At 39.1% G+C, this 24,275-nt stretch overlaps 1 protein-coding gene across 14 annotated transcripts in view; it reads right to left on the bottom strand.

Annotated features, from left to right (window-relative positions):
- FOXP1 (forkhead box P1) overlaps positions 1-24,275 on the bottom strand; it is a 495,633-nt gene that overhangs the window by 25,693 nt on the left and 445,665 nt on the right. For 11 of the 14 annotated variants that reach the window (XM_060202871.1, XM_060202866.1, XM_060202864.1 and 8 more), the window contains 5 exons: positions 12,096-12,297; positions 11,910-11,989; positions 11,213-11,314; positions 6,777-6,898; positions 4,993-5,062 (listed from right to left, as the gene is read on the bottom strand). In XM_060202871.1, the coding sequence (XP_060058854.1) occupies positions 4,993-5,062; positions 6,777-6,898; positions 11,213-11,314; positions 11,910-11,989; positions 12,096-12,297 (576 nt within the window). The remainder of the gene's footprint in view (positions 1-4,992; positions 5,063-6,776; positions 6,899-11,212; positions 11,315-11,909; positions 11,990-12,095; positions 12,298-24,275) is intronic. The other 3 variants (XM_060202868.1, XM_007523307.3, XM_060202870.1) reach the window with 1 other exon arrangement.

Raw genomic sequence — 24,275 nt, 5'->3', positions numbered from 1 at the left:
GAAACTATTAATTGTGGATATGGTCAATAATCGTCACTGAAGGTTTGAGTCCACTATAGTCTATAGTTCATGGTAGGATGATCAGCACATACAAATTTCTAAAATATATGTAGGTTTTTTTGTTTGTTTGTTTGTTTTAAAAGTAAGACTTGTGACATATTCTAAGCTTAGTTTTGATGAACTAGCTTTGTAGGAGGGTCAAGAATGAGGGGACGAAGCTCTCTTGGGAGGAAGGACTCAATTCAGCGCTGCTGGGTAGAGTCACATGGTTGAGAGAAGGCTATCTAATATGAGGCTTGTGTCTGATGTCTTCTTTTTTTTTTTTTTTCAAGAGGAACTGAATATTTCCAGATCACAGGGAAATATAATGGAATTTTCATTTTTTATCTACTTTGATGACTCCAGTATTGGATATTAAAGATTTGATCACATTATTCTGGCCACACAGCTCAAACTTATGAGAACTTCCATAAATATTTGCCTCTTAGATCCTATAGAATAGGAGGAGATTATAGAATTGGAGTCAATTTTTATCTCCCCCATTATTTCCGTTTTAATGATTTTTGAATCTGTTTAGTGTAGTTTGAGATAAGTGGCTGAAGGTAACACCATACAATTTTTCAGACTCAGACCAATCACCTAGAATTATAGGACTGAAGAAAAAAATCTCTGGCAATAGGAAACTCTAAATCATATTTCTCCAGAAGGTATTTAAGTATATCCACATTGAAGGTGACAAAGTCACTTCAAATGAGTGTCAGCAAAAAAGTTAAAAAACTTAATGGTGGGATACTGTTCACTTACTATGTTATTACTCTTTGTAAGCCATGACTATCCAGTCTAAAATTTAACAGTTTCTGAAATATATCAGGAAAGTATAGTTTGGGTATTGATTTTTTTTTTCTGGTTGGTTGAGTAGTGATTTTAAACTACTGAATTTCCCTTTTATTAAAGAGGACTTTCAAAAAAAAAAAAAACAACTGGCAGTTGTAATTAGATTAAGATTTAACAAATCTGTCTTCTTGTAGACAGACGACACTATGTCTGCTTATCCATGCTAATGAGGTGAAGTTTAATTACAAATTAACATGGGCATAGTGACTTTAACAGACCAGTCATTCAAGAGTTCAAGCTATTTAGCCAGAAATGTTTCTAGGATCGTTATGTTATTCCCTAAGACATGATCCCTATTCACCTAAACCAGCATATAAGCTAAGGGGACTATTTCTAAATGATGTTCTCTGTAAACCCCCAACTTTCTCTACAATTCTGAATTTATATTATAGCTTTCTTTGAAAAGTAGGGGGGAAATTCCTATTTTTTTATTTCTAAATGCAGTGAACTCTAATTGTGATGGACAACATTCCTACAACTTCTAATAATTGTGTGAAGTATTTTTTCTTCTTCTTCTTCTTCCTAACTGTAGCTAGACTAGCATCATAGCTGCCTTTGAGAACCACAAATGGCCATGCCTCTCCCCATCATGGGAATAAGGATGCTAGGATGATTATCTTGATCTCTTTTCATTGGAAATAGCACAAGATCTGTTCTCACCAGATAAATTTCATTCTTCCACAGTGAGACTGTGGAAAAAGTGGGGCTGTCGCTGGCTTAACATTTCATCCGCTTTTCAAAAGTTGAGAATGTGAATAAAAACGAAATGTTTATAAGGACATGTTTGTTGGGATGAAGTGGTCATCCAAATGATAGATGTTCTTGGGCTAAGTTTGTTCTCTCTCAAAATAGTTTTATTTATTTATTGGATAGAAACAGAAAAATCAAGAGGGGAGAGGAGGAAAGACACCTACAGCCCTACTTCACTACTTGCAAAGCTTTCCACATGTAGGTGGAGACTGACAGGAGGCTTGAACCCAGTTCCTCAAGTGGGTTTGCTACCACCTGGCCCAGGTGTTCTAGGTCAAGGCTATTTCTGAGCTCTTGGTTTTCAGTTAAGATGTAGGTGAAGAAAACCAGCCTTGACAAAAAGATGGAGCACATGACAGTAACTTCCTGGTGTCTAAATAGACAACAAGTCTGTTGAACTTTCCTTGGGTTGCCTTGATCACTCACCAACTGTTCACACCTAACAAAGGGATTCTTCACTTAACTGCTATCCTCACAGGAACAGGTGGGTGGAATGCAATTCTTATAATGGGCTTAATTATATAACAGGTTTTAACTTTGGACAGTATGTGTTTTCATATCAAACTGGCACTTCTGCCCCAAAACAAAAGTGTTTAAGTAGTACTGCAGAAGATCCTAAGTATCATCACTTCAAGAACATTAAGTGCTCTGAGATCCTCAGGGAAAAGGCAGTCTATAAATATGATGCTGTACGGTTACCCTTAGTTACTTCACTTTTTCAGAGCATAATGCAATCTGTCCCAAGTCCAATGTTTTATTTTTGTAGTGAATTCTGCTGTCCTATTTTATATATTATATATCACGCATTATGTTGCTCTAGTAATCCTTTAAAGATGTTGTTACACTATTATTTTTACTTGCCTTGAAAAATGGAAATGGGCAATAAGGGAAGGCCTGTTGGTAGATCTTTCATTTGCATGGCAGAAAGCTGTCTTTGAAACTGTTTCCTGACTAAGGAGTCAAACTCATAGAAGATAGGAAGGAAATCCACTCAAATCAATTGATTCAACTTCCCTTCCTTAAAGGATATAAAGTGTTTCTGGAAACTGCCCTATAGTTTGGGGCTATCACCAGAATCCAGAAACAGTGAACACGACTAGCTTTGTAACAATAAAGCATCTAATTGAAATTAGTTACATAGTTAAGAGTATTCAGAGGATGGGAAGCACTACATTTTTCCCCCAGTCTTTCTGCCTCATGAATGTAAAATGCACTTGTAATCTTAATACTATTCCAGATAGAGCAGCGTTTAAAATTTACACTTCACAAGGCTCCAGGGAAAATAAGTTACTAATGAATGGTATTTACAGTGGCAGCATCTAAGCACGCTTTCATTTGCTTTTCTAAACTTACTATGTAAAGGACAAGGACGAATAATTAAAAGAAATGCAGAAAGTGACCCCCCATATTAAATTTTTCATTCAGGCCATAAGTAAGTAAGTATAATTACCGAAAAATTCAGTGAATTTGCCCTTGGATTGTAACTGTATGTCCTCAGTTCTTGGGAGTCTTACTCTCCACTGAGTGCTTGGGGGAAATATTTCTGGGGGCCAGGTGGTGGTGCACCTGGTTGAACAGACATGTTACAGTGCACAAGGACCCAGGTTTGAACCCCAGTCCCCACCTGCAGGGGGAAAGCTTCACAAGTGATGAAGCAGGGCTGCAGGTGTCTCTGTGTCTCTCTCCAATAAATAAATAAAGATTTAAAAAAAAGTCTACATGGCAAGAAACAATTATGGAAAAAAAAAAGAAAACCTATTTCTGTAGGGTGCAGAGTAGATGTCCAGTACCTGTTAGCTGAATGGGGAACTGGAATCAGCATGTTCCTCTCATTCTTTTCTCTTCCTTACCCCACTGTATTCCATAATGCTGAGTGTCTCACCATTTAGGCTCTTCTCTCTTTGTGCCCTCCCCTTGTGCAACTTTAATACTTGCTTATACATCATGACCCTTTATAGAGGGACAAAAGACATTGTTGTTGCTAAGAACCAACTCTAGGGAAGATTTGCCTCCTATCCTAAGTATCAATCATAAAGGCCAGCAATGGATTAAACATGCCATATCTATACATAGAGGCAGAAGATGTCATTTAAAGTTAAGAATCCCTTGGTTTGGGAGCCGGGCAGTAGCACAGCGGGTTAAACACATGTGGTGCAAAGCACAAGGACCAGCGTAAGGAGCCCTCGGCTCCCCACCTGCAGGGGGGTCGATTCACAGGTGGTGAAGCAGGTCTGCAGGTGTCTATCTTTCTCTCCTCCTCTCTGTCTTTCCTCATCCTCTCTTGATTTCTCTGTCCTATCCAACAACAACAACACCAATAACAATAAATATAAAAAAACAAGGGTGAAAAGTAGGGAAAAAATGGCCTCCAGAAGCAGTGGATTCATAGTGTAGGCACCAAGCCCTAGCAATAACCCTGGAGGCAAAAAAAAAAAAAAGAATCCCTTGGTTCATGGTTCATCTTCTCAAACAACTGGAGTAGGGACAAAAAAAATCAAACAAGATGAGTAGTCCTAAAGGACATTGTGTACTTATGACCTCTTTGAGAGAGGTGCGGATGTGCCACTCATGAGATGAAGTTAAGTGTTTGGTAACTGAGAAACAGAATCAATAAAGGACACGTTGGAATGCCTGACTTGCCCTGCAAAACCAATTCGAGTGGTAACCACACTGCAGCTCAATACCAGTATCTGCACCACCCCCCACCCTCACCCCGTAATGTTGGTTTGGTTATGTAAGGAGTGCTGAATTTGTCAGCAGGAAACAAGCATTCTGTGCACTTATTATGTAATTTTGAGCAATCTGCTGGAAACCTAAAGCGGTTTTCTTAAACACCTCTAACGTTTAAACAAAAACAGTTTACTTTTTACAAAGCAAACCAAACCATGCTCTGCCTGGATGAAAGGACTGGTGCTAAAATAGACTTTAAAAGAAGAGGAAGAAATGAAAAGATATCCTTTCTCTTTAAACCAGTGAACAATAGAAGGTCATGTGATACAGTGGCCTATCATCCAGCACATTAATAGCTGTGCTAGAGTAATTACACTTGTGGTATTTTTGCCTCAAGTGAAATTCTGAAATAAGAGGATGGAAATTATGATACTGCTGATAAATATTAATAAGTGAACTTTTAATTTTTTTGCCACAATATTCAAAATGCTAAGCATCCCGCTAATGCTGAAGCAGCCCGATGTGTTTGCCTCCAGGGAGCGCGATGCTTTGTGCACTTAAGAAAAAAGTTTAACGGAATTAAAATTTAATATCTAATTAGAGCGAGGCTAATATATTTTGAAATGAGTGGGGGAGACATGTGCCTCTGCTGCATGCTCGGACGGCCATTAATCTTACCTGTAAAGCTGCATTGAGAGGTGTGCAGTAGGCGTGGCTGCTCTGCATGTTTTTAATAAGGGAAGGGTTACTGCATAAGAAAAAGATAAAAACGCAGTTAAACACAATGAACCCGGCACTCCTAGCTAAGTTCTAAGCCTGCTGCTGTTCTTCCTAAGCAGAAAATCAGCCTCCCTCCAGCCCCGTAACTAAACCAAAAGAACCTCCCTCCCCCCCCATTTTTGAGTTGGTCTGCGTGGAATACCTCTGGGTGTGACAGATTTTGCTTCTCAAGGAAACTGTATGGAAAACACTCTCTTCCATACTAATAAGCTTGGGCACTCCCTCCAGAGGTTTATAGTTTAGTATCACCAAATAGTGACCTCCCTGCATCTGTTTAGTCGCTGCCCTGATTCCAACAGGAAAGCAGAAGACTTGGATGCTGAGCAGCTGGATTCCTGGACTGAGCAAGAAGGATCTTGCATCTTCATGATTAGAACATTACAGTTACATTTGTTGCTAAAGGAACAGCAGGGTGGTCTTTAAAGACAATCCCCCCAGGCCAGAAGAAGACAGCACAGGAGTCTGTTAAGAGAGGGTTGCTTCTGGCTAAGGTGGAAGTTGGGTGCACAATCAGTTCTGGGAGGGCATGAACCCAATGGATGCTATGTCCTGTTAACTGACCAAATGCAAAGAGACGGTTTTAAAGAAAACCTCTACTAAGAGGGGAAATTAACATGTAGGCTATGGGAGGTATTGAAGGAAAGGAGTGACTTCCAGTAGGAAATCACCTACACTTGTCAGTGGTCTTTAAAGAAAGGGTAAGTGTTATTTATCAATTTCTTTCCTGCACTGGTAGCATTTTAATCATTGATTTCACTACATTTATATTACATTGACTGACAAATAAGAAATTTACCCCATTAAATACATTTTAAACTGTAAATAAAAGCTTCCTTTTTTTAAAACAGAGAGGAATTGTGGGTCACATATAAACAAGTAGCTATAAGGTCCCCGCTAAGCTGCTGAAATAAAAATACAACCGATATTTGCATTGAAGATGTCAAAAAAGCATTATTCAAGGCACTGGTGTTCCAGAGAGAAACGAAAGAAATACAAGTACAAATCACACATTTTAGTTCTGTTGCAGAAAGCTGTGGCACTGCTACTTGGTGAAATGCAAAACTACATGGGATGAGTCAACCATGCAAAGCCAAAGCAACAGCAGAAAAACAAAACAAAAGCAAGTAAAGGCTCTTACTGTGCGACAAGCTCGTCAAAGTTTTCACCGGGGCAGTATTTGCGAGGACGGCCTCGTTGAATATGGCGGCCACGTTTAAACTCTTCATCATCAACTGTCCAAAAGGACCCAAACTCATCCTCTACTCTGATAAAGCACTTATGCAGTGAGAGGTTGGTGCGAATGGCACCCTGGGATAGGAGCAGCAGCAAAGGAGATGAAGTGGCAACAAAAGGAGACGGGGTTGGGGGCAGAACAGACATCCAATACAGGGAACAGGAAAAAGAAAATAAAATGCAATAAGCATAAGCAAATGGTCGTGAGGGTTAATATGCATTGCCACCTAAAAGCTACTAGCATGTGATGCAACAAAGACTGGCAAGCAGGGCAGGGGGACTGGTGGGTATACAAAACAGGAGGGATGAAATGCTTTTTTGCTTCCCTTAACTGAGACAACGTGAAACCAGTTCGTTGGTCTAACACCATCTAGCAGCCAGAAGCCTCTACAGTAGACTTGTTAGCACAATCCAAGCTAGGCTAAGAAGTTCAAACATGGTGGACATACCCACTGATCTTTTGTGGCCTTCGTTTTTGGAATTCTACTTCATCCACTGTCCATACTGCCCCTTTAACGTTTTCTACTCGCACAAAACACTTGTGAAGACTAAGATTATGACGCACTGCATTCTGCAGTAGGTATAAAAGAGAGAACATTTAACATTTTCTATAAGAAAAGACTCTAAATAAACAGCAGTAAATTCAATAGTTCCCACTTGTTCAAAAACAAAAACAATCCCAAGAACTGTTGTTATCACCCCCTTCTTATGGTTAATTAAGGATGCCTCTTCCAAAGGCAAAATTCAAAAACCCAAATTGCAAATGAACAGTACTGAGGCATTTTAGTGTCATCTCTGGTCATAGTTAACCAGAAGAAATATTTTAGTGTTCACATAAGCCCAAAATAGGTTTCACAGAAAAAAAAATTTTTTTAACATAACTTCAAAATCAGGACACACAGAAAGCATAAAGCTGTCCCATTTAAGCCCACTTACAGTTTATAAAAAGGGTATACATATTTTCTTCAAAGCATGAAAGATGAAGACTTGGCTAATAAGCTGAACAGTTTTTCTCTTTCTTTTCTTTCTTTATTCTTGTTGCTATTCTTTAATTAAGGAGAATTTTTTAAATTGGATTTACCACTGAGAGTATCACCTACTACAGCTAACAGAACTGGGGGATGAAATACTCTAGTGGTTCAGTATCATCATCAGATTATGTCTTACCTTCATATATATGTATGTACACACACGTAAATGTGTATATATATATGTGTGTGTGTGTAGTCTTTTAATTAACTGAGAAAATGACACAACTAGAATTCTCAATGGCGAGATAATATTCTTGGTGTCGATAGTTTATACAGACACGTGTTCCTTATGATTAAAAATCATTTCTGGTACTTCATAAACTGAGATTATGACATACTCTATCAAAAAGGAGAATCTTACTCAAGAATAAAGATCTTTTTAATAAAGATCTCTTTCCTTTTAGTTTCAGGAAAACTCATAAACCTCTGAGGGTAAAGTTACATTATGCCTTCATTTCTTTAGCCTTCTATGTTAACCTACTAATCTAGACCCCAAATTAGAGATGGAGATGTTACTTAGGGACTTATGCCATTCACAGAAGACTTTATTCTTACAATGAATAAGTAAGTAGCCATTGGGGCATGAGAATCTGGCAGATATATCACACCTCATACATTCCTGTGAGTCCTTTACTCAGTCTCAAACATGCTGCTGTCATTCAAATAGTTTCTATCTAGTCCACTCTATCACTTGCTGTATTTCCTCTCTGAATGATCATTCAGGGTGGTAAATGTTGATATGTGGAGGTGTGTCTCAAATTTTGGGTAATCACAATGGGTGATTCTGTGAGGAGTCAAAGTTAGGTAATGGTGAATTTTCTTTGATACAGAGCATTAAGAAGACTATTAAGACTTCAATGCTTCGATGGAGACTACACAGGGTATATCCTCAAGTTTTCAAGCAGTGTCAGCATAACCGGAGTGGGTGTAAGACACCTACGTGACTGAAATGATCACCCTGATTCAAACAGATTTGACTGGTTTATAGAAACAGAAAACAAACAGACAAAAAAGGATTCTGAAAACTGTTTGATATGTTGTTAATATTTATGGTAGGACACATTTCTATGCATATAAGTTGTAGTCTGGACTTAAGTAAGCATTCCTCCCCTCCCCAGTTTGCAAGAAGACATAATATGAAACTGCTATCATCTCCTAGAATAACACTGAGGAGGTTGAAGTAAATAAGCTTTAATTCCCCTTAAAAAAAAAAAAAAAGAAAACCCAGATAGCAGGTATATAGGAAATGTAACTGGGAGAGAAATCAACATTTTTTCCTGCTGCTAATCATTGCCTAGAGTAGCAAAATGGATATAATTGAAACCATTTAAAGACGTCATGTCTGGCCAGGTGGTGGCAAACCTGGCTAAGCGCATACATTACAGTGTGAAAGGTCCTAGGTTCAAGCCCCTAGTCCCCACTTGCAGGTAGGAAGCTTCATGAGTGATGAAGCAGGGCTGCAGGTGGTCTCTCTGTCTCTCTCGCTCTCTATCTTTCCTTCCCTCTCAATTTCTGGCTGTCTCTATCCAATAAATAAATAAATAAATAAGTAAATAAATAAAGTCTGATAAAAGGTTTTCCAAATATCTGAACTATTGCCAGCCATGGAAGTAAACATATAGGCAAAACTTACTTTTTTGTTTTCAAAAAGTATACATCTGAGCTGGTAGCTAGAAATCAAGTTTCCTGAAAAGATGAGTAGGTTCTCTTAACTGGGCATTTCTTTCATTTTTATCTACAATCACAATACAAATAAGGGCACTTATTTTAATCACTATGCCCTTCATCTAGGGTTATTTAGCTTAGTGGTACTTCTCCCTGCAGTTTGCAACAATGAAAAAAATGCAGTGTAAAGATATGAGTTACAATATATCCTCAAATGGCAATTATTTGAAAATTTAAAGACAGTGTCTGCTTCCTGTTATTTTTTTTTTTCTAAATTCTGAACAGCATTTATAACCAAAGATCTGTGTTTTATCTCCCAAATGCAGCCTGAGAAATGTTTTGGACATAGATCTAAGGTGTGTTTTGCCACCAGGATTATTTCTGGGGCTTGGCTCAATGATTACACTATAAATCCCCTGCTTGTGGAGGCCAATTTTCCTTGTTTTTCTTTTTATTCCAGAGGGAAGAGACACCTGCAATCCTGCTTCACAGCTCATGAAGTATCCTCCATGCAGGTGAGAAGTGGGGGCTTAAACCAGGGTCCTCACACATGGTAATGTGCTTGCGCGCTGAACGGGGTACACTAGCCCTCATGGAAATATGAATGATAATTTGGATTATAATAGACACAGCCCTGCACAACTGACGGACTTTAGTTTCTATTTCGGTTTTCTCCTTTTGATATTAACATTTAGGAAGAACCGGGGGATATAAAGTAATGGTGATGCAAAGGATTGAGGTTCAAGGTTCAATCCCAAGCACCACCTATGCCAGAGCTATGTGGTGCTGTGGTTCAAAGCAATAAAATGTGAACATCCCCCCCCCCCAGTTCTTTAACTGAAAATTAAGGAAGAGAAGTAGATCAGTGGTAGAGCACCTGCCTTGCATGTGTGAGACCCAGATTCAATCCAGAGAACCACATGAAATGACAAAGTGAAGCTCTGGTATGTCTCTCAGTAAAACAGAATCTGGGAGGAGGCTTGGAGCTAGAACACAGGACATAGAAGACTCTGGATTCAATCCCTGTCACTGCATATGCTGGAGAGAATCCTGCGCCCCCCTCTCTCCTGACAAAATGAATCTCTTTCTAAAATGTACGGAAGTAACAAGAAAATTATTTCAAGTAAAGCAAGTTTTGCTTGCATTGTATATATATATATATATATATATATATATATATATATATACAATCACTACCATATTTGTAGTGACAAAATGTAAAAATATCCTAAAATATTTACATTTTAAGTTTGTTAATGTTTTACAATTTAGGAAGTAAAATAAAAAATTATCATGGCTTAATCTGATACAATGAAACAAATACTAGCAAATGCTATGAACCAGTGGTCAAATTAACTGGGAATATCAACTCACTGCCAACATTTCCTAGGGTAGGGGTGAGGGTCTGGGGTGGGCTTTAACAAGCAGTTTTGATATTTGTTTATAGCAAATGGTATTACAATGAAGTTACATGATTAAAGGTTTCTTTTTCTTCTTCATCACAGCACTGCTCAGCTCTGGTTTATAGTAGTGTGAGGAATTGAACCTGGGGCCTCAGGCATGAGAGTTTGTTTGCATGACCATTATGCTATCTTCCCTGTCCTAGGTGTTTTTCCTTCCTAGAGTACAGAGGATTAGCTGATACTGAGGCTTTTAACTTTAGGGTGGGGAAGGTGAGCGCATGCTTTGCCTAAATGAGGGTCTGGAGTGAATCCCTGGCATAGCCAAGAATAAACAAGACCCCCAAAACTCAACATGTTCTGTTGTTGTAGTATAATTCACAAAGGGCTGACAGCTGGACTGCACAGATTTTTCCACTAATTGATGTCATTAGTTTGACCCTTTCTCCCAGATCATAATGGTAAAAAAAAAACAAAACAAACAAACAAAAATGTTATCAGTTCATCTCTACAAATAACAGTGGTAGGTAGAAAACCTAAATGTATGTGGTACTTGTGTAGGTCTCAACATCTGGGCAACAGGGTCACCTGCACTTTTCCCTACATATTTCAACCAGGGTGAGAAGATTTTTCTGGTTGGTCTATCCAAACCATCTCTTGTCACTGTAACATGGCTCTTGTGCAGCAAAACAATACAAATGCAACCTATAACAATTTCATTTTATCAATAACAGCACGTTCTTTAGTGCAGGCAAGTTCCAAATCTAGTTGGCCTGCAAGAAAACCTACCTTCCACGTGGCTGCATTGCGTCGGAAGTAAGCAAACATTCGTGTGAACCAGTTGTAGATTTCATTTAGTGTTAGCTGCTTTTCTGGAGATTCAAGAATAGCCTAGGAACCAAAAGTAATAGAAAATAATGTATGACCAAATCAGCAGAATCGTCACCATGGAGTTTTTTTTTTAATATAAAATAACCAAATTCAGAGTTAAATCTTAAGGTTTCATAAAATGATCCAAGATTAATGGTTGCATTTAACAGTTCAGTAGCAAAATTCAAAATGGAATCATCTAATTGTTTTGAGTTTTTATTTCTGTTTCCGTACAGAAATATTAATTTATTAGTCACTCATAAAGTAGAATCAAAGAGAAATGCAAAACATTTCACTAGCTGATTAAAGCTCAGTAATTATTTAGAGCTCAGATTAATTCTAGGGATCAGAGATTACTGTAGCTTGTGATAATTGACTTGCCATCTTTAAACAGGCTCATTTTCACTGTTGTGTGAAATGAATTTCCTAATAATCACATCGTATTGTAATACTTAATCAAAAGCAATTATGTTATATATTGCAGTTTTTAAAAACCTTATAGAAAAGGCTTCGGCATGCTTGCATACTAAACGGTTTTAAATCTATTCCATCAATATAAGATATCCATGGACACATACACCTTCTGATGTCACTTCTTAGGATGTTATTTACTTACCTGCCTAATTAAAGATGCATATGTAAATGGTGGTCTAACTTCAGCATTCTTATAAAATTCTTGGTTCTGCGCAATATCTGCTAAATAAGAATTATTGTCCTATTAATGGTCACTTTTTAAAATGAGGCGAAGTCAATTAAGAATTGTATATGACAATCCTAGTAAAAGGTAAAATTGAATAGCTACCTGAAGAGATGGGCACGTTGTATTTGTCTGAGTACCGCCTGCGGATAGGTCCCACCGTGTGCATGCTGGTGGTGGTGATAACAGAGGGGCCTTGGGTGACAGGAGTGATGGGGGCTGTTGGGGTTGTTGGAGTATGAGGTAAACTCTGTGGAGAAGCCTCTGATGCGGACTTGGAGAGTGTGACACTTGAAACCAGGTTCAGCTATAATGAAAAGAACATTTCTTAAATGACCTCCAGAAAAACCAAGTAGCCAAGAAAACATCTCAAATCTAGCAGGAATAATAGTGGACGGCTAATGAGTTTGTTTCTCTAAATAGATGTTTATAATAATATGAAATATTGGGTGAGTTGTAAGAAACAATTCCCTTCAAAGGTAGTATGCAAGTATCTAATGCAATAGGTGTTTTTGTTTGTTTATTTGTTTGTTTTGGTCTCCGGGGTTATTGCTGGGGCTTGGTGTCAGCACTACACCATGTGCTTAACCCGCTGCGCCATCACCTGACCTCCCTTTTTTTTTTTTTTTAAACATTAAATAGGACAGAGAGAAATTGAGGGGAGGAGGAGGGTTGAGAGGGGGAGAGAAAGACACCTGCAGAACCCATGCAGGTGGGAAGCCAGGGGCTGGAACCAGGATCCTTGCATGGTCCTTGTGAAATATTAGGAGCACTTAACCAAGTGTGCCACTGCCCAGCCCCCTATTGCAATATTTTTTTCTCCCCTTGGTTGTGTGAGACAGTTAATTCCCATAGGTAGTTCAATCAATAAAGACACTGGAAGGATTACTTAAGGAAGTGAGGTTGATAAATTCTGGGACAAGTCATTCCTTTCATCATGATTTCACATTCCCTTTCAGTAACCTGCTTTTGTAGGCCTCAAAGATGGAGTCCCTCCTGGGGCCCTGGATACCAATATTTTAGGAAACATTAGCTGGGAGACAATGATATAGATCTAAGCTCTCCAACAGAAATTTGTGTGATGTGTTAGCACAAGTGATTAGCTGCTACTTTATTTATTTTTGCTAAAATTAGAAAGTTTTGTGTCAGTAGCTAAGGATAATCAGTGACTGCTAGGAGCACAAGGACAGGGTACATAGCTCCATAATGAAACTTCATGGATGGAAAGTAGTCCGAGTATGGTTGGACTATAGATCACAGTATAAAGTGTGATAATGATCCAATAAACCATCATTTGGTTCTCGAGTTGCCAATGACTCAACTTTGAAAGCTTTATGTGTAATTTTCATTAAACTATCAACTTGTAGGATAGGATCTATTAATTTTTTTTTTAAAAAAAGAGCATGGGAGGCAAGTAGTTTCACACCTGATTGAGTGCACATGTCACAATACACAATCACCTGGGTCTGAGCCCCTGGTCCCCACCTGCGGGAGGAAAGTTTTGCAAGCGGTACAGCAGTGCTACAGGTGTTTCTCTCTCTCCCCTTGTTTTCTCGATTTCTAGCTGTCTCTACCCAGTAAATATAGATAACCGGAACAACAAAACTACTTTAGAAAAAGAGGACAGTACGTGAAGGATCTCCTTCTGTTTGACTTTTTCCCTCCACCTTTCAAGTGCTCACTAATAAGAAAATGGATATTTGAAGTATTATAGAGGAAAATGAATAAACACTATTTTGATTCTCTTTGTCTCTGACCTATTGACTTAGTTTTCATCCTGAGGTGTTTAACATATTAATACTAATAAAAAGAGAGAAAGAAAGAAAGAAAAAAGGTTGTTTCCTTTAGTCCAAATCTATTATTATAGAAACATCAAGTCTGGTTATGATGATGTTTGTTTTTTTTCCCCAACATGTTTATCAGAGTTTATACAGAACTGCTGTCTTGCATACATACCTCAAATCACCCCAAAGAAACATCATCAGAAAAAAAAAAAAAGATAAAGGAGCCATAGACTTACCTGATAATAGTTTCTCAAACCAAAATTAACAAAGTAAGTCAATTTCACCCTCACTATAGTCCTAAGCACAAGGCAGATATTTAATGAAACGGAAGATATTAAATGAAATTCATCGGAGAGCACAATCAAGTAAGATATTAGAAAAAAAGAAGAAAAAGAAAGAGGTTCAGTTCATTGAGAAGACTGTACCTCACTCAAGCTAGTAATGAGAGGGCCATAGGAAACTTCTCCATCTAATGTGTTTGGGGTAGTTCCATAAGCGAACAATGAATATGAAGAGAAAGGGAGATCAAATGTCATTAGGGAAATATTAATGGAAAAATGTAAATGATGCTGGGAACTGGATGTTGGGACGTAACCCTTTAGTTGTGCATTCTTTCTGTTTTGGGCTTGAAGTGTTGACTCAGCAAAACAGCAGAACCCAATGCAAGCTATGGACAAGGCACTACCCTGACGAATCCCCAGGCAAGTGGGGCAAATGCCAATGTACTGCTTTTTCACTAGTGCTGGAGAGCTGGCTTCACGACACACATTTGCAATCTAAGTGCTAGTAGTTCACGGTAGCAGCCACGGAATGGAGGGGAGTTGAGAAGCTGGAGGCTGACCTCTTTGTCTTGGACCTCAATCGCTGACCAACTGCTGGGACAGTATGTATAACCATCAGCTCAAGCAAAGGGTCCGGGAAATTACTGCATGGAAGGTTAAAGCTCATAAAAATATGGCTTTTAAAAGTCAGATGCTGATACGCGTAAGATTATCAGAATACTTTGGGAAGTCATGGTCTGTATTTTCTTAGAATCATGTTTTCGGCCACCTGACCCTGTCCAGCTTCATTTTATTCTAATACATCACTATTACTTGAGATGCTCTTCCATACATTTTTACAGATCCATAAACTGAGGCTCAAGACAGATGATATTGCTTGGCCATATTCACAATCAAGACCCCAAAGTCAAACATACATTTGTGGGTCGGTAAGTCCTTTTTATGGTACTTTATGCCCAGTTAATGGGAAAAATAAAACACTAAGCAGTCTCATTGTTCTGCATGGCCATTTTCAAGAGGATCCAGTGAGTGAAAGATCATTCATCTTACAAACATTGTTCAAATAAGTATTACTGCTCCAATAGAAGACGTTTGGTATGGAAATCACAGGAACTGGGAAGAAAGCAAACATTCCATGCCCTACACACAATCAAATGCAGGAACTGGCCAAGGCAACAGGAGTACAGTAACTATGCAGTATTTCTGAGTGCTGAATCTGGGGCTTCTTTTCACAGTTTCTGAGCTTTGTCCTAAACATTGCAGCAGCTTTCCGAAAAACACAATAGAAATTATCATGTAATAGTCTTAAGAAATGTGCATCTTTTTTTCTGGTGTGAAGAAGATCACCAAGTCCACTGGCTTCCCCATTAAATGTCGTATGTGAAGATTTACTTGAACTTTCAGTAAGCGCCAGCCTTCCTAGTACTCGTGTACAAGAAGAACAGACTAGCTGCACGGCACAGCGTCGTAAGATGTGAGAAGAATTTGTTTTCACGAAGGTCTTAACACTTGAACTGTTTCTACCCCACCCCACCCCACCCCACCCCACCTCCCAAAAAAAGCAACTGTGGAAAATAAAATCCCTCCAGGTTAGCACAATCTAAGAAGAAAGCAATTTTGTGGAGGTCTTTGAACACTGTTAGCAAATGGAAATAAACACTAAGCCAGAAGAAGCAGAGAAGGGGCTTACCAGGCTTGACAAATGACACCATGATTCACACCCACTGCTGGGCTGTCTCTAATATGCCACAGAGGAAGCAGCCAATCTCAGTTAATTACCAGATAAAAATGTATTGTAAGGACTCTAATTAGGAAATGCGGATGGAGGTGATCTAATGATTAAATGCAGCTTTCGAGTGACCCCACCATCAATGTGCAGTGGTGCAAGATGTCACTGGAATATTTTGTAGAAACAGTAATTTCATTTTGAGGAGGGGAGGCAGTAATATTTGTAATGATGGCTATGAGGTAAACTAATTAAAAGACAGTTCCTAGAGGAAGAGGGTGTCTGAGAGCAGCTGTGGCCATTCCAAAACCAAGTGCCAAGTCTCAATAGAGGAACTGCAGTCAAGTGGAAAATTTCTGCCTGACCTCTGCCCTTGCTATTAATTTGCAGGAAAACTAATGACACATATACATATTCCCACAAAATTGTTCTAATTGCTAATTTGCTAAAGGAACCCAGATCCCAAATTAAACATGACTGTAGCCTATGAGAGAAGGAAGAACAAAAAGCTGTGGACTCCAAACCTCAAGGAATCATTTGAAGGCAGAACCAACAAGTTAATGAAACGTCAACCTTGTCAACTGCTATAGATGTTTCTTAACTTTTATACTTTTGTTTGATGATCACATGCTTGTCTTGAGAAATCATCTGGGGTGGGGGGTGGGGTCACGAGGGGGAGATAAAGATGGAGCATGGGGAAGAACTCTAAACAGGCTCTGTGTTCAAACCAAACCTGCTCTTTTAATTAAGGTCTCTGGAAAAAAAAAAAAAAAGACCAGAGGAAAGAAAAATTAATTACAGACTTAGAAGAGGGCATTGGGCACAGGGTGGATTTTGCTGTATTCTTGAAAATTTAATTGTAAACTATTAAATCTTCACATGATCATCAATTAGAAAACAAAGTATGTGTAGTTTGTGTTTCTGACTGTAGTTAAGGTTTTAAAAGATCTTTTTTCTTTCTTTTTTATTTTTCAGGGCAAGGAGCAGGAAGGGATTGGGTTGGGAGGGTTTCTTTTCCTATTTTTCTTATTGTGTTCATTCTCTATTTAAAAAGAAGTTGCTATGTTTAGAAAAGTTAGTTACTCTGATATTTTTCTACATGGCAAGTTTCCATCATGTGATGATTTCGGCAAAGATAATCTCCTTGAAACTCTGGCCAAAGTTACATTCTTATGTCACTTAAATTGCTGTATGGTTTTTTGTTTTTTTTTTAATTTATGTGTGCTCAAATACTGTCTCCGCCCAATCACCCCCACCCCAGCCCAGTTACAGGGAACTAGTCTAGAGACCACTGAAACTATAGAGGTTACCGAACATTCTGGTTAGGTATTTAAAGTAAGATCAACCTTTACTTTTTAAACAATAAACCTCCTCTCTCTCTTTAAAGATGAGTCACTCCGATTTTCAAAAAATAAACAAACCACTGATGTAAGCCTCAGACAGAAACAGACTTGTTGTAAGTATTCCCATCAGAACTCATTTTTGTTTTTGTTTGTCCTCTTGCCTCACATGAAAACAAGATTCTGAGAACAAAAGGTAAACCTGAAACCCAAACACCAAGGGACACAGCTACTTAGTAGGGCCTCCCAGAACTCGTTTTTCTGCTGTTGCTTTTACTGGCCCGAGGGGCTCAAGTCCTGCTCCAACTGCACTGCATTTCTAGACATGAAATCACTCACCTTCAGACACAGCCTGGCTCATCTGAGGCTGAAGAGACGTAACAGCCTGTGGGGAGACGAGGCCAGGGAGGGCGGCAGGAGGCCTTTCCTTTACCACCTCAACCTGGCCCACTACTAAATCTAGAGCTGGGTGCTAGCAGAGGCTAAAAACAGAGGTGGTGATAACACTGACACTAAAAACAAACAGACAAACAACCAACAACAAAAATGGCGCTGCATGGAAGAGGGGGAAGTTCATGAGAAACAGTTGATAAATAAACTGCGTATGTGTGTGTGTGTGTGTCCGCGCGCGCGCACGCGCTGGTCAGTCAATCTGTTCACTGCTGTCTAATGTTACTTCCCCAGCTCCTAGGCCATGGAAACCCAAAGGATCCAGCCACTGACATTAAAGAAGCCCCTTTTCAGAGAGGAGGCACCTTTGTTTTTACAGTAGCTGAGAACTATTTCCCAACAGTTCCACTTGCTCTGGCTAGAATCAAAGAGAATGAGGAGAAAGGCAAATCTAATACTGCAAATTCACTTCAAATCTCCCAGTGTTTTTTACAACATTTTCTTCAAGAAGGATATACTACCTACACTATAATTACTTGCCCACCAAACCTGAAGGAATGTGGTTTCTCCGGGACCAGGAGTTGTTCTGTGGTGATGAAGGAACCACCTAAAGCAAAAAAAGGACCTCTCATGGACACATTTCGGTATTATAAAATATAATTCAGTCTTCTTTGGACATAATAAGAGTGAGAAGCCTTTGCAAAAAAAAAAAAGTCCTTAGTAACTTTATAGTCTTTACACAGAAGTACTGGTTTTGTTGTTGTTATTGTTTTGTCCTCTGAGTTCCAACTCCCTCCTAGCAAATATTTCAGTGAATTCTCTGTGGAGTTAAAGCATGGTGACAACAAGCCCCAAGCAAGACAGCTGGGTGTTTACTTTGAGGAGGGGTTTGGAACTGAAAATATCAATCATTCTCTCCTGCATAGTCTACCATTGTCTGATTTTCTCTTTTCACTTCTCAGTTTGAGAATCTTTTCACACTCAAAATACAACCAAATTGACCATTCTGATCATAAATCAAAAACAGGGTTCACTTTTCCTTCTCTTCCCCCCCCAACCCCACTGTATGTATGAAATTACCAGAATCTCCCATTGCACTGTTGAAACTTTTAGCTATCCATTCCCATGGAGGGCTCAGTCTTAGTAAAAAGTTTGTAAAATAATCTAAAAATGTCTACCTGACGGGATGTTAGCAATTCCTTCCCTACTCCGCTCAATATAATTATGTACCTTCCTCAAATATAGACACATGGCACATCCTTTTAGCCCAAGGGGAGGCTCATGAAGCTGACTTCTTTCCACTGTCTTCCTTCAATTTAGTCATGACTTGCTGGAAGTCTTCCTTGGCCTCACCATTCTATAGCGTAATTATTGTTCCTCACACAAGCACAGTTTAGGTACTGAGTGTGTGCTTGTTTGTGTATTTATTCTACAAACCTCCAAACACCTCAAAAGCTGGAATGGGCTTATGTTATTTTATTTGTTTCTATCTTTAGATAATATGCTCAATACATCTTTGTTAAAAACAACAGTTTGATTTTTAAAGCAGAAATTCCCTTTCTAGAAAAAAAAATATCATTCTATATCTTGAGTATGTGTGCCTGTGTACACACACACACACACACACACACACACACACACACACACACACACTATAGTTTAAGAGCTTTTATAGCAAGCAGAGAGAATTGCTAATAAAGGCTTCCAAAGAATAAGAAAATGTTCCAATTCACCTAGACATAAGTACCCAGTGTGAACTGACTTCAGAGCTTCACATTAAAAAAATCTGGGTGGGGAGTCAGGCTGTAGCACAGAGGGTTAAGCACAGGTGGTGCGAAGTGCAAGGACTGGCTTAAGGATGCCGGTTCTAGACCCTGGCTCCCCACCTGCAGGGGAGTAGCTTCACAGGCGGTGAAGCAGGTCTGCAGGTGTCTTTCTCTCCCCTTCTCTGTCTTCCTTTCCTCTCTCCATTTCTCTCTGTCCTATCCAACAACAATGACATCAATAACAACAATAATAAAACAAGGGCAACAAAAGGGAATAAATAAAATAAAAAATAAGTTTAAAAAAATTTTTTAAAAAATCTGGGTGGGTTAAGCTCACATGGTGTGAAGCACAAAGACCTGAACAAGAATCATGGTTCGAGCCCCCAGCTCCCACCTACACAAGGGGGGGGGAGCGCTTCACAACTGATTGAAGCAGGTCTGCAGGTATCTATCTTCTCCTCTCCCTCTCTGTCTTCCCCTCCTCTCTCAATTTCTCTCTATCCTATTCAACAACAAAAACAGCAGCAGTAACAATAATAACAACAAGGGCAACAAATATGGGGAAAATGGCCTCCAGGAGCAGTGGAGTGGATTTGCAGTTTATGCACCGAACCTAGAGATAACTGTGAAGGCAAGGGAAAAAAAAAAAAGAGGTCTGGGCACTGTTGGGAGATGAGCATATCCTTTCCCTATCCTAATCTGAAGACAAGTTCCACACCAGGCTTCAGAAAAACGTGTCTACGAGCTGATGTAAGAACAACCCAACAACAGTTTGGCAGTTTCTTAGATGCAATGCAATGGGTGACTGGCTGGCTGACTAGGTACAACAAATGACACTTACCACCCAAATGGCATTTAGTGAAAAGAAGTGTTTACAGCAAAGTATTCTATCACTTAGTGACTAAGAATTTTAAAATAAACACGGAGTTCCTTTTAAACAGAAATGGAAAAAAAGAACAAACTTCATAAACTTACTGGCAAGGCTGAAGCATGAAAAGTCCCTGTCTATGGTTAGACTCAAATTCCTAGGGAGTGCTCATTTCAAATCAAGCATTCTAAATGGATACTCCTTTGAATATATACCGTGTATTCTATTATTTAAAGTGGAATAAACTCATCATAAATAGAGGGGGAGATTTCTCAGGTTAGACTATATCACCAGATAGCTCTGAATCCCTACAGTAAAAAAGAATCCGAGGTTTGCTACATGGACATGTGTATCTTCCCCCTCCAAAGAAGTAAAAATGTATGCAAAATACTACAGTCTACTTCTTATAATTAATTTCCCAATGCCTCACATATATTTTAATAATTATGATTTATAAGATGGTATCTGTAATAAAAATTTCTATTTTCCAACAAATGAAAAGAAGGCAGGTTCACTCTGGCAACAGAGTGTCACACAATATCTGCTTGTCAGGCACCAATTTTTACTTCTTACATGTAAGTTAAAGGATAAGGAATTTATAATGCTGCCTGTGAGGGAAACCACTTTTCATACACAAATGTGATCTTTTTTTTTCTTCTTCTTCCTCCAAAGGGTAATACAACAGTACATTTACATAAACTAATCCAAACAATCTATGTATTTGACAATGGCAAACCTCACACAGACGGCCTATTGTTGGTTTACATCTTGGAGTTCTTTATATTGGCTTGTAGCGCTGCTCTAGCTGTCAAAGGTTTGACTTGGACTCTACATAAATGGCTATAGAAGTGCTGTGCAGCGATATTGGACTTCTTTGCAAAAGAAAACCTGCTGTGTCTGAATTCAAAAGCTATTAATTTTTCAGTCAAAAATATGCGGGCCTATTTCTTTTAATAAAGAAATGCTGTGCTGAGCTGCTAAGAGATAATGTTGACTAGTGGTAGAGAATTTTTCAATAGAGCAGTTAAAAATAAATTTAGTAGGAGGTCCCCCCTTCAAAGTTATAATTTCCGGGAATGTAAAACATTTTATATATATTTTATATATATATATATATATATATATATATACACTAATTATATATATACACTAATCAAGACTAACCTTTCTTCCCTGTGCATTTCCCCCATGACTGTTTTTCCCTATTTATTGGCTGCTTAACATTGGTCCTCAGGGAGACTCCTGATCAACCTTTTGTGGCCCTGGGAGGCTCAGCTACATGACACTCCTACCAACACCTAGTCCCATGCTTCACAGAAGGCTCTTCAGCATCTGATGATTCCTCATGTAGTTTCACCCCTCCTTCTCTCAAGGTATCACACAGTGCAAAATGGGCCCATGTCTAGAGTGCTGAGGCGAGTACTCACATAGCACAATCTCCTCCTTTCCCTTCCTGCTGGGAGGGCAGATTTAAAAAAAAAAATGATACTCAGGTTCCAGATGCTACCATGATGCTAACCGAACTTCCCTGAGCAGACAACCCCACCAATGTGTCCTAGAGCCCCACTTCCCCAGATCCTTGCCCCACTAGGGAAAGAGAGAGGAGGCTGGGAGTATGGATCGACCTGTCAATGCCCATGTTCAGTGGGGAAGCAATTACAGAAGCCAGACCTTCCACCCCCTGCACCCCATAATAACCCTGAGTCCATACTCCCAGAGGGATAAAGAATAGGAAAGCTATCAGGGGAGGGGATGGGATATGGAGTTCTGGTGGTGGGAAATGTGTGGAGTTGTACCCCTCTTATCCTATGGTCTTGTCAGTGTTCCCATTTTATAAATAAAAGTTAAAAAAAATTTTTTTGGTACTCACTAACAACAGCTTCTCAGCACTCAAGTCATCGGAAGACTTTTAAGAGAGTTAAGTTGATCAACTTCCTTGGAAACCAACTACACCCACTGGAGAATTCATTTCAGGGGCCTCACACATTTGCTTAGATGGGTTCATCTATTCCCAGTGTTCTACTCAAAGCAAGGGCTGATATGTACAGCACAGCTGACTACTGGTCCCACAGTACCAAACAGTTGGCTGGCTTTCCCTGCCACTTTCTTCTTGGTAGTCTCCACAGTCAGTCCTACAGCCGGCCGGCCATTTTACTGCAGAATACGTAGATGCGAAGGACTCTTTCCTCATGAAAACGGATGTGCAAAGTATTTAATGATTTTATGTCCTATATCTCAATAATGTGTTCTGTTTCAGACATTAATTTTGCCTGCCAACTGCATCTTGGCAGACTACCATATTTGCTGGGTTAATAGTCTGACTCCGTTTTATTTCTATCACCATAAATCATACATATATGAGTATATGTTTGCTTTATTTATAGAAAAAAAAATCAGTCAAAACAGATAAACCAATACTTTGCCATTATGCTGCATCATTGCATATTGATTAAAATTACTGGTACTAACTATAGATTGTCAACGCTCAATTAATTTTCACACAGTGACTCCAAGCAAAATCAAATAAAGGCAGTGTACCTTTAAATTTTACAAATCTTAAAATCTAGAAGCAAAGCACTCTATTTTGAGTAATCAGTTAACACAACTAGGAAATTTTTAGAAATACAAGTATCTAAGAGATACAACTGTTAAGGAGATTGATTTTTAACAGGCTCAGGAATGTGTGGCTTGCTGGACAAGGCGGGCCCCACCTCATGTGTGCTGGCCCTGCCAAGGTAACTGAAGGCAGGACTCAAAATTCCATAAATCTAGGGACTTTTTTCATAGCCACATTAAGTGCTAATTTTTAAGTTCATAATTTTGTATGGCCTACAAATGATGTTGTAAATATTCGAGTGGCTGTGGCAGAAAAAAGTTCCCCACTTCTGATTTGTAACAAGGAACGAAGCCCCAGATAGGATTTGGGGTTGAGATATCCTTCTACTGCTTTGATTATCAATGACCCTGTGCTTGGATGAACTCTCAAAAGTCAAGTGAAAGGTAACATGGTAAGAGATACGAGAGTCTGAGGCCAAGAGCGAGCTCATGAACTTGCATGTCTGAGGTTCTTAGTCCTGAGGCTCTGGCTGCTCTTTGTCTCAGGTGAAACTCGCATTTATAAAAGAAATCTTTAAAAAAAATGAAATGAAATAACAGCAGCTGAGTAGTATGCATGTCTTATCATGCACAAGCCTGAGGTTCAAGTCCCCGGTTCCCACTTTCATCGAGGGAGTTTCATGAGTGGTGGGGCAGTGCTGTATGTGTCTCTCTCTGTGTCTCTGTCTCTCTCTCTCTCCCCTCCCCTAGCATCCCCACCCCCCCATCTCTTTCAGGAAAGAAAGAAAAAGGGGAGAGAAAAAAAAGACCCCTGAGAGTAGTAGAATCATTGTTTAGGCACAAAGCCTCACTGATAACCCTGGTGGCCTAAAGTAAAAAAAAATTAAATTTAAACAGAAACAGAAGGTTAAATCTAATTTTAGCTATACCATATTTGTTCTTTCAACTGTGAAAGACCACTTTTCATTTCAGACTCTTTAGCAACTGTTAGATACTCTCCAAAGGAGTTTACCTTCTGACAATTCTAAGTGTTAACCTCAACATCTGAAATGAGAGCATGCCTACTTGATGTGATTTGCTAAGTTCTTTTTGGAGTCTTGCAATATACAAAACAGCTTCCATGCAAAGATATTCCCCCAGCCCCACAAACCATACAGAATGACTAAAGTTCTACTTTCCAATAGTAGGGGAACTCAATTTTCCAATTTCTTTCCTCTGTTACCGACAGGCTGAACTATGTACATCACTGTCACACGGTACCTCGGTCAATACGCCCTTTTCCTCATCCTCCGTGACTGAGCTGTCTTGTCTCCTCTATCTTACAGTGCAGCAGGATGTTTTTCTGTTTGTTTTTCTATTTTGTCTAGTGAGCTCTCATTTATATTTTAGTATTTTCCTGAAGTGTCAATAATCTTGAATCAAAGAAAAGCTGATTGTTTAGGTTTCATTGCCAAGGACCTTGTCTGAACCATCCTGTATCTCCCTTAATCCCTCCCTCCTGCATTTTCTTCATAAAAGAGAACCTGTAACAATTGACTTAATTTACTCCCTACTACTTCAATACTATTATTTCA

This window comes from Erinaceus europaeus, chromosome 12 (genome assembly GCF_950295315.1).
Source record: "Erinaceus europaeus chromosome 12, mEriEur2.1, whole genome shotgun sequence".
Taxonomy (NCBI): Eukaryota; Metazoa; Chordata; class Mammalia; order Eulipotyphla; family Erinaceidae; genus Erinaceus; species Erinaceus europaeus.
The sequence above is the reverse complement of the archived record's forward strand: the minus strand, read 5'-3'. Positions and strand labels throughout refer to the sequence as shown.